This window comes from Lacerta agilis, chromosome 10 (genome assembly GCF_009819535.1).
Source record: "Lacerta agilis isolate rLacAgi1 chromosome 10, rLacAgi1.pri, whole genome shotgun sequence".
In the NCBI taxonomy this organism is placed as follows: Eukaryota; Metazoa; Chordata; class Lepidosauria; order Squamata; family Lacertidae; genus Lacerta; species Lacerta agilis.
In genome coordinates this window covers 24424016-24439356 of record NC_046321.1, presented here as the reverse complement: position 1 = coordinate 24439356, position 15341 = coordinate 24424016, and the positions used below count along the sequence as shown (strand labels likewise).

General features: G+C 43.9%; 1 protein-coding gene across 1 annotated transcript; it reads right to left on the bottom strand.

Moving 5' to 3' along the window:
* Positions 1-8983: 8983 nt before the first annotated feature.
* LOC117053689 (hibernation-associated plasma protein HP-25-like) lies at positions 8984-13630 on the bottom strand. The gene is made up of 3 exons (XM_033161678.1): positions 13461-13630; positions 11608-11793; positions 8984-9777 (listed from the first exon to the last, which is right to left on the bottom strand). Exons 1-3 carry the CDS (start codon positions 13507-13509, stop codon positions 9389-9391), a joined length of 624 nt encoding a protein of 207 aa, XP_033017569.1. The 5' UTR covers positions 13510-13630; the 3' UTR covers positions 8984-9388.
* Positions 13631-15341: the final 1711 nt, after the last annotated feature.

Here is a 15341-nt window from a genome sequence, read left to right as displayed (position 1 = left end):
CATGGGGTGGGCATTGGGTTCCTGTGCACTCCTCCTCCTGTGTATAAAATGCCTTATGCAAGATGTTCACCCAGTTCACAGAACACATGTCAAACATCATTTTGTATGCAAGGCAAGTATCCTGCTGCTTTCTTTGGATCTATATAGTTTTTACACTGAATTTACAGGTTTTGCAGTTAATAATTATGTGAACCAAACCCAAGAAAGGAAATTTCAAAGCTGGGTAATGGAAGCGACATTAATAAGATGAGTTTTATAAAGCTCCGTAAGTATTCTTGACCAATTGACTTTAACTAGCTCATTATAGGCGGATAAACAGACTGATCTGGTTTTATCTGCTAAATAAATGTTTGTTCCTTTATTTCTAATAGCACATGCATTATTTCTTCAGCTGACCATAACAACACTACTTGGTTGAGCAATCACAAATATTAAGGCAATTACTGAGCCCAAAATGTTTTTGCACTCTTATCAAACATAACAGCTGCCTTTGTACTCACAATAAACCATGGTTTCTGACTTATCTTGGTTTGCTGTAACTGAGCAGCGTTTGGTCTCCAATACTGTTTCATTCCTAGTATGGCACAAATGGAAGTGACAGTTAACTTTGACTTTCTATTACAGTTGTGCCCAGGACCATGTGTTTACAATGGTACCTCAGTTTTCAAACGTCTTGGAAGTCGAACATTTCGGCTTTTGAATGCCGAAAACCTGGAAGTAACTGCTTTTCGGAAGCCAGATGGGCCATGCAGCTCGCATATTGACTTTTCCAGACGTAAATGCTTCTGGAAATGCATGCTTCAGTTTTCAAACGTTATGGTCTTCTGGAATGGATTACGTTCGAAAACCGAGGTACCACTGTATATCCAACTAAGTGATGCACAGGGTAAATCCCTTGAAAAGAATGAAACTGTTAGTAATGTCCTTTAACATCAATGTTTAGTGTAAAAAAGCCAATACCAAACTATGAGTTATGAAGCTGGCTTATTTTCACTAATCATAGTTAAGATTAACTAATATTTAGAAACAAAATAAAAAATTCTTTCCAGTAGCACCTTAGAGACCAACTGAGTTTGTTCTTGGTATGAGCTTTCGTGTGCATGCACACTTCTTCAGATTCTTTAGAATTCAGGCACACCATTAAAACAAGGATGACTAACCTATGGCTCTCCAGATGTTATTAGACTAGCCATCAACACCTGGAAGGCCACAGATGAGCCACCCCTACACTAAACTGTAGCTAATCTAAAATAGAATTTCTGCCTTGTAAGAGTAAACCATGGTAAGCCACACAGTCACTTCCTTTAGAAGTGAATGTTATTTCAATGCCTGCCCTTGGAAAGAACAGAAAAAAAGCTTGGGGGAATCTGAGTCTCTAAAAGCAAGTGTTATCAGTGTACAATAATAAGAGCCTTTCCCAAAGCTGTAATGATCAACTTTCAAACTCATTACTTTAAATACATAACGACCTTTTCAAAGCCTTCACGATTTAAATGTTTATGACATTGGGAATCAATGGGACTTAAAGGTGCTTAACTGTGTTTGTAAATGCAGAGCTTTACCCGACACTGAAATGACTTGAGAAACCATTGTTTGTACAGAGTTCTATCTGCACATCATGTTCTGATCTGTAGGGCTGCCGCCTTCTGGCAAGGCAGGCCTCAAGTGCTCAAGTTGCTCCAACAAAGAGAAGCGGCCTAAGGTCTCCAATCCACTCTTCCCAAGCTCTGCTGTCATGGGGCATGTGGATCTTAAAGTGTTGATTCCCCAGCCTGAAGGTGACGATTACTTTGCCTTTCAGTGCCTTCCTGCCTTGTGTTTGCCCAGTGACATTGCACAGGCATGCTAATGTGAGCCAGGAAGTCAGGCTCAGGGGGGAAACATCTGTCAGGGCCCAGACTCGACCACCAGGCTCAGACCATCAGGAGCCTGATCCAGGTACCACAGTATGGGAGACACTTGACTCTTCTACCAGGTCTGGCTCAGAAGAAGCTCAGTGAGGGTTCTGACTCAGGATCTGCAACCTCCCATCCACTGGCCTCAGAACTTTATTCAGTTCTCCAGCCAATGACACAGCAACCCCTGGCTGGCCCTCTTCCTCCAATTCTGAGCTTCATTTGGGACCATGCCATGTTGAAGCCCACACTTGTGTCCCCATGATGGGTGGGCACCATGGGTGGTAGCCACTGCAAATTGTTGCAAGTATTATGGAGCTAGCACCACAGTGACCAGCGGTACATCTCATGGACTCTAGACACCCTAGGCATGTGATAGGATGCAGTGGTTGCTTGCAGGCTCAGCCAGGGAAAATGGAGATGCTGATTTTATCACCTCGGATTGGTGTTAGCAATCCAATACCTTCTTGAATGTGCCCAGACCTTCCTTCTATACCCCAACTACCCATCCTCCTTTCAACTACCCCAATGTTGCCACTGTAGCTGCTGCTAGATAAATTTTAAATGTCTCTTCACCGAGCTGAAGACTCTTTCCATGGTTACCCAGCAGATAACTTTATTCCTTGTTCCCAGCAGGAACAGACTAGGAAAAGCTGGGAAGAAGCATGGATGGTGCCATATCCCTATTCTTTCCTTGCTTGGCTTGGTTTGGGACAAGGAGCCACGTCTACTGCTGAGTGACAATTGGAGAGTCCTTGTTCTTGGCTGGGAGTCCTTCTCTACATCAGGGATGGGGAAGCTGTGACCCTCCAGATGTTGTTGGACTCCAATTCCTAGAGGTGTGAGATTGCACAGCCAATTGTCAGGGAAGAAGAAAGCCATCGTCGAGCAAGATTTAAAGGGCCACAGCATTCCCACACCTGCTCTACAATATGCAGAAATGGGTGACAGAACTCTGAACTGAAATGCTCTAGACCAGGGGTCAGCAAACTTTTCCAGCAGTGGGCTGGTCCACTGTCCCTCGGAGCTTGTGGGGGGCCAGACTATATTTTTTTGGGGGGGGTGAATGAATTCCAATGCCCCACAAATAACCCAGAGATGCATTTTAAATAAAAGCACACATTCTACTCATGTAAAAACACGCTAATTCCCGGACCGTCTGCTAGCAGGATTTAGAAGGCGATTGGGCTGGATCCAGCCCCCAGGCCTTGGTGTGCCTACCCATGCTCTAGACTGCAAATATGGGTCATGGGGGTTCATCATGGGCTACATACACCCACATTCCCTGCCCTTTACCCCAGAGTTTGGCCCAATCTCCAATCAGCCAGGAGAAAATCCTACTTAATTCCCTAGTCATAATGGAATGAAGAGATAGGGAAAGCTCCCACCATGCACTTGGTCAATGGGAAGAGGCAAGCAGATGGATAGTCAATTATCCCTGGGAAGTCTTTTACAAATTGTTATCAGACACACTGTCAAGGAAGTAAGCTAAATCTATATGCCAGTGACAGTTGCTAAATGTAGCTTTACTGCAGTGTAAGAAATCATAACTGGTCCTCTAAATAACTGCTCTGTTCTGACTTTTATGATTAATATAGGCATGAAGTTGGGGTTTCAGTGCAGTATATATATATTTGAAGTTTTCGTGAAATAATAACTGCATTTTGACCACAACTGTCTTTTCCCTATCAGGGCTGTCCCCTGAAACCTAGAACTGCATATTAATCCTGCTGCTGCCAATATTGCAAAATGTGGCTCTTGGGCTCGCTAAACATGAGGAGCTGCCTTAGCCTTAAATGGAAAGCAAGAGAGAAGGGATGACGTTGTGGCCAGACGTGACATGACCTGCATACATGATCATAGCACTTCTTACTACCGTTTATTGGAAGTCTTAAATGCAGCTGGAACAGGTTAATAGTGTACAACTAACTGGTTTTTGCAGTAGGCTGGAGTAATTTCTTCTAGCTTCCTGCAGACATCTCCCATCCACAATTCCCCGGCTTAAAAAATGACTCAGAATGAGCCAATAAAAAGACATAAGTATCAAAAAAGGCAAGAGTATGAATAGAGGTCCTTTCCTTCATTTGGGGAAGGACTGTGCAACTGCTTTGCATGCAGAAGGTCCTAGGTTCAATCCCAGATGGGGCTGGGGAAAACCCTGGTGTGAACTCCCAGGGAGCCTCTGTTAGTCTCTTGAGCTAGATACCAGGGAAAGCATTGTGGGAAATGATGCATGACATGCCTTTGCCACCTGGACTCTGAAGAAGGTGAAGAAGGCATCATGTACAATACAGCACAATAATATTTCAGGGTTAAAAGCATTACCAACAAATGAGTGAGCCCATGTTGCATTTTCATTTTAGCCTGGTTCGCTCCGGAATGGCGCTCTGTTTAGTCGTGACACATGCGGTGTTTACATTCTTTAGGGGGAGAACCTACAGTTTCATGAGCCTTTTGGTGAACGGTGCATGAAATTATGTTTGTCATTTACTTGCGAGTTACATCTCACTGAGGAATTTAAATTTTAAAATTATGCGGCAGCCTAGTGGCCTGAACTATCGGTGAACCCTTTTCTCACTCACTCACCCACTGTGGATGAACCTGGAGACTACACTTTGGGAAAGGGGGGTGAGAAGGAACTCACACGCCTGCTTTGTTTTACAAGCACCTTTTTGAGAGAAAGTGATCTCCAGAGTGCAGCTTTCTTCACTGCCACCTTCCTGAGCACTTCTTGACAGGAAATGGGGAAGGAAGTACTCACAGGGTGATAGAGAAAGGCAAGGGGCTGAGGGTCAATGCACAGGAACCAAAAGCAGCAGGACCCATCACTAGAGGCAGAGGAGCCCCTGTCTCCATGAACACGGCAGGTGCTGAGGTGTAGGGAGCAGTGGGAGGGATGCTCTAGGACAGGGGTCAGCAAACTTTTTCAGCAGGGGGCCGGTCCACTGTCCCTCTACATTTACACACTATATACAAGTTACACCAATACTTTTCTCCCTCTGGCCCCAGTGGTGTTTCTGTACTTCAATGTCCTTACTGAACAAAGTCCACACACAAGTTCTAAGTCAATTCTCACAGAGTCCTGCATCAGCTGAGTCCTGAAGCCTGGCAAGTCTTCTTCTCAGACAAGCTCTTCTCAAAGTGTCCAGATAACTCCACACCTTCCTGACAACAACCCATGACCAACAACCAACAAGCCACTGCTGTAATCTAAGCCCCTATATACACCAAGTTACATGCCTAATCTGCCCAGTAACACTGATTCAGCCAGGTACATCTCAGGAATGAGTCAGCTCTTTCCTCACTAATGAAATTAACCCATTAATGGCATTCCTTAACAAGGACTTGATCCATTTATAGGTGTGTGTGCAGCATTACAAGTGTGCTTTCTTTCCAGTAAAGATGGCATGGGGTGACCATGTGCCCTAATGAACTAAGGGCAGCTTTGAAAGGCTGTCAGAAAACAGTGCTCTGTTTTAGAAGGTGTCCTCTGTTTGAAGGCTGTCCAATCCAAGGCTGGTTTAGAGACAAGGAACCATAAAAATAGAGAGCAGGAGCCATGAAATTGCCCATCTACACTGAGCAACACCTGGTCAGCCAACAGGGCAGGCACATGTCAGTCACCTGGTGTCTTGCCTGCCACAGTAAGATGTGTCACATTTCTATTTCAGTTATAATAATTTTTCATTAATGTGTGTCTATATCTATAACTTGTCACGTGCTGAGCTTTATGCAAATTGTTGCTCTCTTTTGTCCCACCCCTCTTTTCTGGTGAGGTGAATCCTCATTTTTGGCAACACATGTGACAAACTGGCAGGACAACGGGGAGGAGGAAATGGATCCCGGCGAGGGATGTGGCCGGGACTAGGATACACCAGGGCAAGTAAGGGATGGGGAAGGAAGTACTCACAGGGTGATGGAGAAAGGCTGAGGGTCAATGCACAGGAACCAAAGCAGCAGGACCCATCACTAGAGGCAGAGGAGCCCCTGTCTCCATGAACACGGCAGGCGCTGAGGTGTAGGGAGCAGTGGGAGGGGTGCTCTAGGACAGGGGTCAGCAAACTTTTTCAGCAGGGGGCCGGTCCACTGTCCCTCAGACCTTGTGGGGGGCCAGACTATATGTTGGGGGGGGGAATGAACAAATTCCCATGCTCCACAAATAACCCAGAGATGCATTTTAAATAAAAGCACACATTGTACTCACGTAAAAACACCAGACAGGCCCCACAAATAACCCAGAGATGCATTTTAAATAAAAGGACATATTTTACTGATGTAAAAAGACGCTGATTCCCAGACTGTCCACAGGCAGGATTGAGAAGGTGATTGGGCCAGATTGGGGCCTTAGTTTGCCTACCCAATGCTCTAGGAAGCTGAGGCAGGCAGGGGCCCATAGCCAAGCTCCCTTGCTGGCCAGGTGAGACTCATTAGCTCTGGGAGGAGGTGTGTGATTCCTTAGCTGGATTAGGTTTGGAACAGGTGAGGGTCACAGGCCTCGTCAAGCCCAGGTGCTGCAATCAGCAGGAAAAAGGGAAGCAGAGCTGAGGTGCTGTGTCTGCTCAACTGGGCACGTTGAAGTACCTCAGCTTGGATGCTCCAGGAGCTCTGTGGGATTATGATTCGGTTTGGACTTTGGACACACGGATTGATCCTGGATGCGGGGCTTGACATGTTGACTTGCTGCCAGGTAGGCCAGGGGTTTGGAACAACATATAACAGGCCCTCATAATGAATGCAGGCACCAACTTCACCACAATGAGCCAGTTTGCAATTTATAAAAGAGAGAGCTTTCCCTCCTCTGGGTTTCATGAAGGTGTTTGATCGCTATCTGAAAGGAATACAATGTACTTGCACATTCTGTGGCTGACTGACTTCAGAAAGAACTGTCTTAAGACCTGTCAGTGTGATATTATTTTCATTATTTTGATGTGAAACTACATCAAATCCTACTAGCAGCTTGATGCTTTCATCTGTATAATGCTGCAACATCTTATGTGAAGTAAACCCTCACTGGCTTCTCCGCAGCGATACAACAGCATGGGTAGCCACTGTAGTGCCCTCTAGATGTGGAGTCTAATAACATCTAGGGGGCACCACTCCTATATAAATTTAGTTATAAATTTATTATTATATTTATTTATTTATTTATTTATTTATTTATTTATTTATTTATTTATTTAAATGTATTCTTTACTTTTTCTTGCCCAGGGCAACCAAAGCAATTTACAACTCTACAACCAAACAAACAACCCCACATAGATCCATTAAAACCCAGGGAGGGGGGGGAGAGAGAAAGAAATGCATTATGTTCACATCCTCCCCTCCTCCTGAAATTGTCAAGACCTATTATCTCTGTATGTACTACAGTACTAGCTGTATCTCTCATGAGTCTCTGGTTGTAACTCTCTTCCTTGACCTGGAAGCCAAATTCACATTTTAAGCCCTTTCTCAATACCCTTGCTATGCCCCTTACTTCCACACCCTCACCCACAAACATTCCTGAATGTCTCTGAAAGCAAAAGCTGCTGCAGATTACCTTAGTGTACCTGCCACATTTAGGTATCTAAAGCTATCCTCTTCTTTCCTAGGATGTTTATAACATTAGAGAATGTGGTGGAGGTGGCATCCATCTGTTTCGAGAGACAATGGAGTGCGCTTCCGGGGGTGAAGCCAAATCGTTCCCTAGCTTAGCATTGTGTTAAGCTTGGCCCTCACTCTATGCCACACAGTGATAAAATAGCTGCCTGATCCCCTTCATATGCCTATCCATGTGACAAGATGCTCAGGCTGAAACAACTAACTTTTATTTTTATTTTTTGAAGCCTTCTCACATAGACATTCCTGAGTCTTTAAAACAGAGCGTGTTCAACAGACAGTTGTATGATGTGCCATTGCTGCCCTCTACTGTTTAGAATGATAGATATTTTAAAGTAGTTTATTTGTGCAGTCAAATTGCAGGACCTCGGGGTCATCCCATTGTTTCCTGCTGACCTTATTGCTGGTAGTTGCCCAGTTGGTTTGGTGGCACTAGAACACAGAGTGGTGTCAGAAGGTAGGTCAAGGGCTGGGCTTGTGCAGCTGATTTTGGGGGCACAGGGTCTCAAATCCCTTGGATATTGTCATTGGCACTTCTGTCTGAGGCTGGCACAATGTATGAATATAACCAATCCATTGTGTTTTTGCTTTAATTGTTGTTACTTCCAATGGTGGAAATGGAAGTGAGACCATCTAAAGCTACACATGTGGATGTATGGAGCAGAGCTGTAATAAGGCAACCTTGTGTATTGCTAGACCAGATATGGCCGGTAGGTGGCACTTCCTGGTTTCAATGCAGCTTTATTATATATAACTTACAATGAGCAGTTATAATGAGGTAGATGCAGCCATAAAGATGTCAATATAATCAAAGCTATATATATATATCTGTCAGTATGATTAACACCTTGCATCTTTCAAAATAATTAAGACTTAGTGGGCATGTCCATCTTGGGCCAGCCATGGAACTGTAATGGACAGTGTTTGGTGTTTGTGTTTGATTTGGAAGCAGGAGAGAGTGCTTGCGTGGGATACTGAATATTCAGGTTAGGAGGAGGAGGAGGAGGAGTTCAAGGGAACATGGGATGACCATTGAGGGGTGCAAATTTTGTGAGTTGATAGCTGGAAGAAGGGCAGTAGATATTGACTGAATAATGCTCCTGAAGTTCTGTAAAGAGTGAAGTTACAAGAATGGGTTTAGGATATTAGTGCTTTTAATCCCATTCAACCCTGATTTTGGTTTACTTGTGGATTTGTATTCATTATTCTTCAGATAAATCCTCTGTCTGTTGATAACCCTGGGTACTTATCCATGAATCCATAAGCCATCTCTACACTTCCACCTGCACTTCCACTTTGCTGTTAGCACAGAAAGGTTGTGATTGCCCCCAATACATATACATTGTCCACATAAACACATTTATTCCCATCCCTGCCCATCTGCTCCTCCATTCCTCTATCCCAGACTGTCTTTTTTGTTTCTATTAAAAAGCCCAAAACCTACTTAAAGCACTTACGGTAGTTTCCCCTTATAAATATCCCATAGCAATCAGTTGTTTTATGACACAACTTTAATTTTAAACAAATGATTACATGCATGCACCTATGCAGATGTGGAAACAATGTGAAGCACATTCTTTTGATTCATAAATATACAGTAGAAGCAGTAGCCTTCTAATGAACTTCATGGAAATCCATGCACACTTCATGTTCTGCTTTCATGTTATATGAAAATTATAAAACAATACCTCTGAGCCATTGGTGAGCCATAACTCAACTGCATCTTGGCATGTTTACTCAGATGTCCTATGAGTCCTTCTTCCTAGCTTCCCATTTAGAATTCTGCCCCATCCCTAAGTGTACCTATTATAGATTAGGGAATCAAAACAAACCATCTAGCCAAATGTTTGCAGGACAAATTATGAAGAGAACCATTAGGATCCAGAGTACTGCATAATCTAAGAGTCATATATGAGAAAGCACAAAAAATAGTTTCCTATTTCTATCCCATCATAAGCCTCTTTTGCATCCAACCACACCCTATCTCCTTTCTCTAATTGAAGGATTGCACTTTGCGGCAGGTTTTCATAAGCATCTGAGGTCTTCTGATCGGATGCTTTCACCTCTGTACCATTCCTTGCCAGGATCATATGTGAATTCTGGTGTCCCTCCAGGTTGTAGGTGCAATAATAGACTCCTGGGATTTGGCAGGTGAATATGCCAGATGACTCATCAAAGACTTGCTGCTCATTGTATAGAATATTTTGAAATCCTATGGGCTGATCAGGTTCTGGATAGCTTTTGCCCACATTTGCAGAAAATGCAGATTTTGGTGGTGCGCTTAGGCCTGGTTGAAGAAGAAGAGGAAGAAGAGTTTGGATTTGATATCCCGCTATTCACTACCTGAAGGAGTCTCAAAGCAGCTAACATTCTCCTTTCCCTTCCTCCCCCACAACAAACACACTGTGAGGTGAATGGAGCTGATAGACTTCAGAGAAGTGTGACTAGCCCAAGGTCACCCAGCAGCTGCATGTGGAGGAGCGGAGACGCGAACCCGGTTCCCCAGATTACGAGTCTACCGCTCTTAACCACTACACCACACTGGCATTGTTGTGAAGTTGGTGTTGCTGTCATTGACATTTTTTTGTATCTTTATCTGTATTATAATGACTTAGGCGGAAATAGTTCAATTCAGTTGTGTGCTTTTTGGTGTGTTGTATTTATTGTTTGAGTACTTTTGCTATGTTTGTAATGGCTTGTAATGATCATGGCTTTAATTGTGGAAAGGTGGCATACAGATAAAATGAAGGATAAAGGATTAAACGACATTAGATATTGCAACACTCATGCCTGATTTTTCCTCTACCAGTGTACTGGAGTGAGGGGTGATTTTACAGAGGATAAGTAGTGGGAGAATAGAGAAGGGAGAGGGAGAAGAAGTTGTTTGGATATTCACGTTTATCCATCTCCTGCTGTTATGGCACTAAGATGTTGCCAAAGGTTGTGATTTCCTGGTTTGTAATTCAGATTTGTTCAGCTTGCAATGCTTAGTTGTATTATGAATCAAGCAACATTTCCCCACAAAGATCTTGGCCAACTGGGAAGGTAAAACAGGGTTCCACACCTGCATGTCCTTAGAACAGAGCAGGTACCCCAAACCAGCTGCTTTGTAGGCTCATGCGCAGAATACTTTCAGTACTCTCCCTGAAATTCCCAGTTTGAAATGTTAATGCCATAAGCTGTTTTGAGCATTATTGATGAAGGGGGACAGGAATAACTACCAATTAATACACTAATTAATTTTTGGACTTTGATGGACTTATGGAGGATGTGATGAGGATGCTGTACTGTAAAAAAAAAAATTCTCAAGCTACATATTTAGTATTATCTTATTATAGAATTGTGAATTGTTAATGTTTAGGATATTACCCTGTGCAACATGTGACCTGCAAAACAAAATATGGCCCACCAGTCTCTCAGAAAACCACCTGATTTTTAGCTACGATCCTTGAATAGCAAAAATGGAGGGGGGCGATGTTTAAGGCATTTGGTAGACCTCACGATTGCTGGTAGCTTGCCTTCTGTGTGGTTGCTTATATGAAATGTATTTCAGCAGGTTGAAAAATAGTTCAGATTAGAGGCTGAACGAGAACTGAACTGGAGAGTTTAGAATTCAGGTGTTCAGAAACCTGAATAGAACTCGGCTCCCTTAGTATACTTCACACACACACACACACACACACACACACACACACAAACACACAATATTGCAGTTACTATAATTTTACCATTGTAGCTGGTATACCATTTGATATAGTGAACTCTCTCGAAAATTTCCTAAAAAGAATAGGATTATATTGCAAGCAAAAATTAAAACGGAATGGGAAAGGGGGTGGGGTTCCGGGAAAAATGACTGTGGCAATGGCACCCACCATTGATTTTCTGCTGGCTCAGTCCTGACACTGACCCTCCTCCCAATTCCTCTCCCTAAAATGGTTGACCAACTGGGTGACCAAAGCTGTTTCTATCCACAATCCAGGATTGAACCCAGCACCTGCTTTGTTTATTTGGTAAACATAACCAAGAACTTGATTTCTGTTGCTTGGTTTCTGAAGTGTTCTGTCTTCCATGCAAGGTGTAGTAAAAAAATTGCTGAGAATTAACTTAGAGATCATACCTGGTGCCCCCTGTGGTCCAGGAGGACCTTTATGACCAGGTACACCAGGAAAACCAGGAGGACCAGGAGGACCACGAGGACCAGGAAAACCAGGAAAACCAGGAAGACCAGGAGGACCAGGAATATCAGGACAAAGCACTTGCTCTCCTCCAGCTCCGGCCAAAACTATGGTCAAAATCCAGATACCTGAAGTAAAGATATAACAAATAAACTACCTTAGCATTTTGATAGTGTAGATCGCTAAAGAGATAGTCACACAGGCAGTCACATTTGGATTACATGACTTTAATTTCTATTTGATTACATCACTCATGAAAGTGGGCAGAAAGTTTGATACAATCTTTAGAATCAATTCTACTATAGCAAAGGTGAATAAATGGCCAGGTGGCTGTTTAGTATGTCTGAACTCTGATGCTCTCAGAGATAGAATATGACAAACTAATTTTAAAAGAAGACTTCGCATTGAGGAGAAAAAGATAATTATCTTGAAAGAGGTCCCAGGGAGGCTGCTAAAAAAGAGACAGAATTATAAATTTCTAACAGACCCACTCAAATAGAAACAAGAAAGTATTGTCAAAACAAAATAAAAAATAAAAAAATCCTTCCAGTAGCACCTTAGAGACCAACTAAATTTGTTCTTGGTATGAGACCAACACGGCTACCTACCTGTAATAAGAAAGTATTGTGTGTGTGTATTGGCATCTGACGAGAGTAATATATATATATATATATATATATATAGGGAAGAGGGGGTGAGTGAAGATCTACATCAGGAAAGAGGGGGCAGTGGCCATCCATCCTGTTTTTCCACCTGAGGCAAAATGGCAATGTGCCGCCTCACCACAGAAACCCCTGCCCAAATTGGTGATAGCCAGGGTGTTCCACGAGGCATTGCCACTTGTCTTCTCCGACCGAATGGCAGTGAAGACAAGCAGCCTCTCTACTCCCGATGGGGAGGGGGCATTCCAGCAGTCTTTGGAAAGCTAGGGAGAGGTGCCATCTCTTGAACTTCCACCACTTGAGGTGGGTGCTTCACCCTGCCTCATCAGCGGTATGGCTCTGCAAGGGGGAGAAGTCAGATGAAGGTGTCAAATGAAGTGGGAATTAAAGACCATCAACGGGGAAGCCACATTTTGAATCACTTGAAGGGGGTGCAGAGCCCTGAATACTCCAGAGGGCAGCCACTGGAATTTCCTCCCTAGGGGTGGAAGGAGATGAGTAATGGGTCCTATTAGCCAAGAGGCTGCTGTAGAGGCAGCATTGGGGGACGGCTGTGAAGGAGGTCTCCAAGGAGCATGCAGCAGCATGTGGTGCATTCCTCAGAGGACAGATCGGCTGCCCCTGTGGATCCTGACACTCAAAGCAGTCACCTCACCCAACAGCAAACACCCATCTCAATAGTCAAGCCTTAACAATAATGCTCAGGAGGCTCAGAAAACAAAAGTGAGCTTAGCGGCCTCTTCTGCAAAGGATCATGCATGAGGAGAATGGGACAACCTGTAGCCCATTTCCGAACCTGTAAGCATTTCAAGTGGGGCATCCTTAGATGATCTTAAAATTGGTTGGGCCAAGGTTGTGAGCCATTTGCCCTCCAGATGTTACTAGACTACAGCTTTCTCTGGCCAGGCTTGCTGAGAGATGACAGAGAAGGAGTTCAACATCTGGGGTGTTTGGATGTAAGGGCACACATGACCCAAGACCATTCTTAGTGTGCTCTGGCCCCAAGCTTTGTGTATTCCCAGTATTGTTCTTACAAGGCCTGGATGAAATGCCAGCTAATCAGCACCACTTTGTACACTTGTCATGGTTTTGGGAAGAGAATTAAACCTATTATCAGAAAGGAAAAAACAAACCTGGACAAAGGAAGCTGCAGGGTCTTGATGTTCCCAGCATCATCTTCATGTCAGGTTTTTTTGGAACTGATCGCAATTCTTCTCTCAATGCGTTCTTAGGACCCTCTGAGGTTTAAGTGTGTTTGAACAGCTTTGTCACATTTATAGCTCTTTGCCGACTTTAAGAGATGACTGCAGTTTTTGTATCCAGGAAGGAATTTCCCAACATTTCTACATCTCTTATATTTACTCTTCATGTAAAAGACCTGAACTCCATTCTCCTGTGCTCCCCAAAAGAGGTGGGTTGGGGACAATCACCTAAGCCTATTTCAACATCAGTTTCCTGCCAATGACACTTCAGATAGTGGAGCCCATGAGGCTGTTGAGTTATTGAAAGTTGAACTTTTACATAGTAAATAAATACGGCATGTTTATTTAATTTCTTCTGTAGCAAAATCTTTCAGATGGTCATGCCAGAGTGTCAGAATAAAGTTGAAGGTCAGGGAGGAAAGTACCGTAGGTCTTGCCAAGTGTCTATCCAAGCAAGTTCCCTTCTCTTTACCCACTATATGCAAACATCACATTTCAACACAGAGGTGGACTTGTTAGCCTTTGTGTTTACATTTCCCTATCTTTTTTCAAACAACAGGAAATTCAAAATAAATCCTTTGGAATTTTTTTTAATTACAACACATCAGGAACATAGTCAGCTTTCAGGTAATGTAGAACCATAGGAACATAGGAAGTTGTCTTCTACTGAGTATGGATAGGAATAACATGTAAAACATTTTGGGATGCTGAGGGTTTTCTTCTGTATAAAAAATTAAAACCATGCCATTTATTAAAAAAATCTTTAAACAACCAGCAGATAACCACCAAGCAGTGGGGAAAGTAATGTCAGAAGTGGCAGAAGAAGGTGGTTCTTCCAGTGCTCTGGTCTCAAACAATGAGCAACATCCTCAACATAGCCTTCAGAGGCATTGAAAGAAAAGCCAGGTGTCTTGCACTGATTTTGAACTACTATGTCATTTCTATAGAATTAAACCCATTCTCAGGAAGAAAAATTAACCTGGACGAAAGAAGCTGTGAGACTGCCATGTTCCCAGCATCATCTCATGTGCTGCCACAGAGTTAGCCTGCTGGTAAATCACACAGATCAAAGTTGGAATTAACCTTTTATTGGCAAAACAAAACATAACAAAAACACAATATCTTCGCAGACTTGGCAGAGTGTCAGGCCTAATGGAGCACAGAAGCTCACTCCCTCTAGGTCTTACTCCATGAAATCACTTGCGGAGACTAAAGGTCCCTCCCTCCCCACAGCCATCTATGTCCGCTCCTCTTCGTGGCTTTTTCCAGGCAATCAGAGACTATGTCTGCGCACCTGCCTTTGCTCCTCCTGTTTCATACTTCTTTTGGTTCTGGGTTTCAGTAGGGAGGGGAGACACCTAGGACTATTCACCAGCCTGACTCAGATCTGCCTCTTGGCCTCCCTCCTCCCACTCACCCAGGGCTGTCTTTAGCAGATGCGGTGCCAGGGTGCAAATATCTGCTCAGCGCCCCCAAATTACCACAGATAGTGGGGGGGGGGTGAAGCTGTGCACTGCCAGCCATGGGGGGGGGCGACGAAACTCTCCCCCATGCCGCTGTGGGAGAGCAATCCCCGCAGAGGCTTTGGAGGGAAGGTGTGCGTCCACCAACCAGATGGTTGCAGGTGTGCAGGGAAAGGGGAGGCCACCGGCAAAGCCGCATCACTCCCATACTCGCTGGGACGCCCATGAGAGGCCAGCGCCCTGGCGCAACACACCACTAAGCCCTATGGAAAGACGGCTCTGCTCTCACTTACTTCAGCTTCTGCCTCTGATTCTGAACTTCTCTCTGCCACAGACTCTCCCAGCTCAC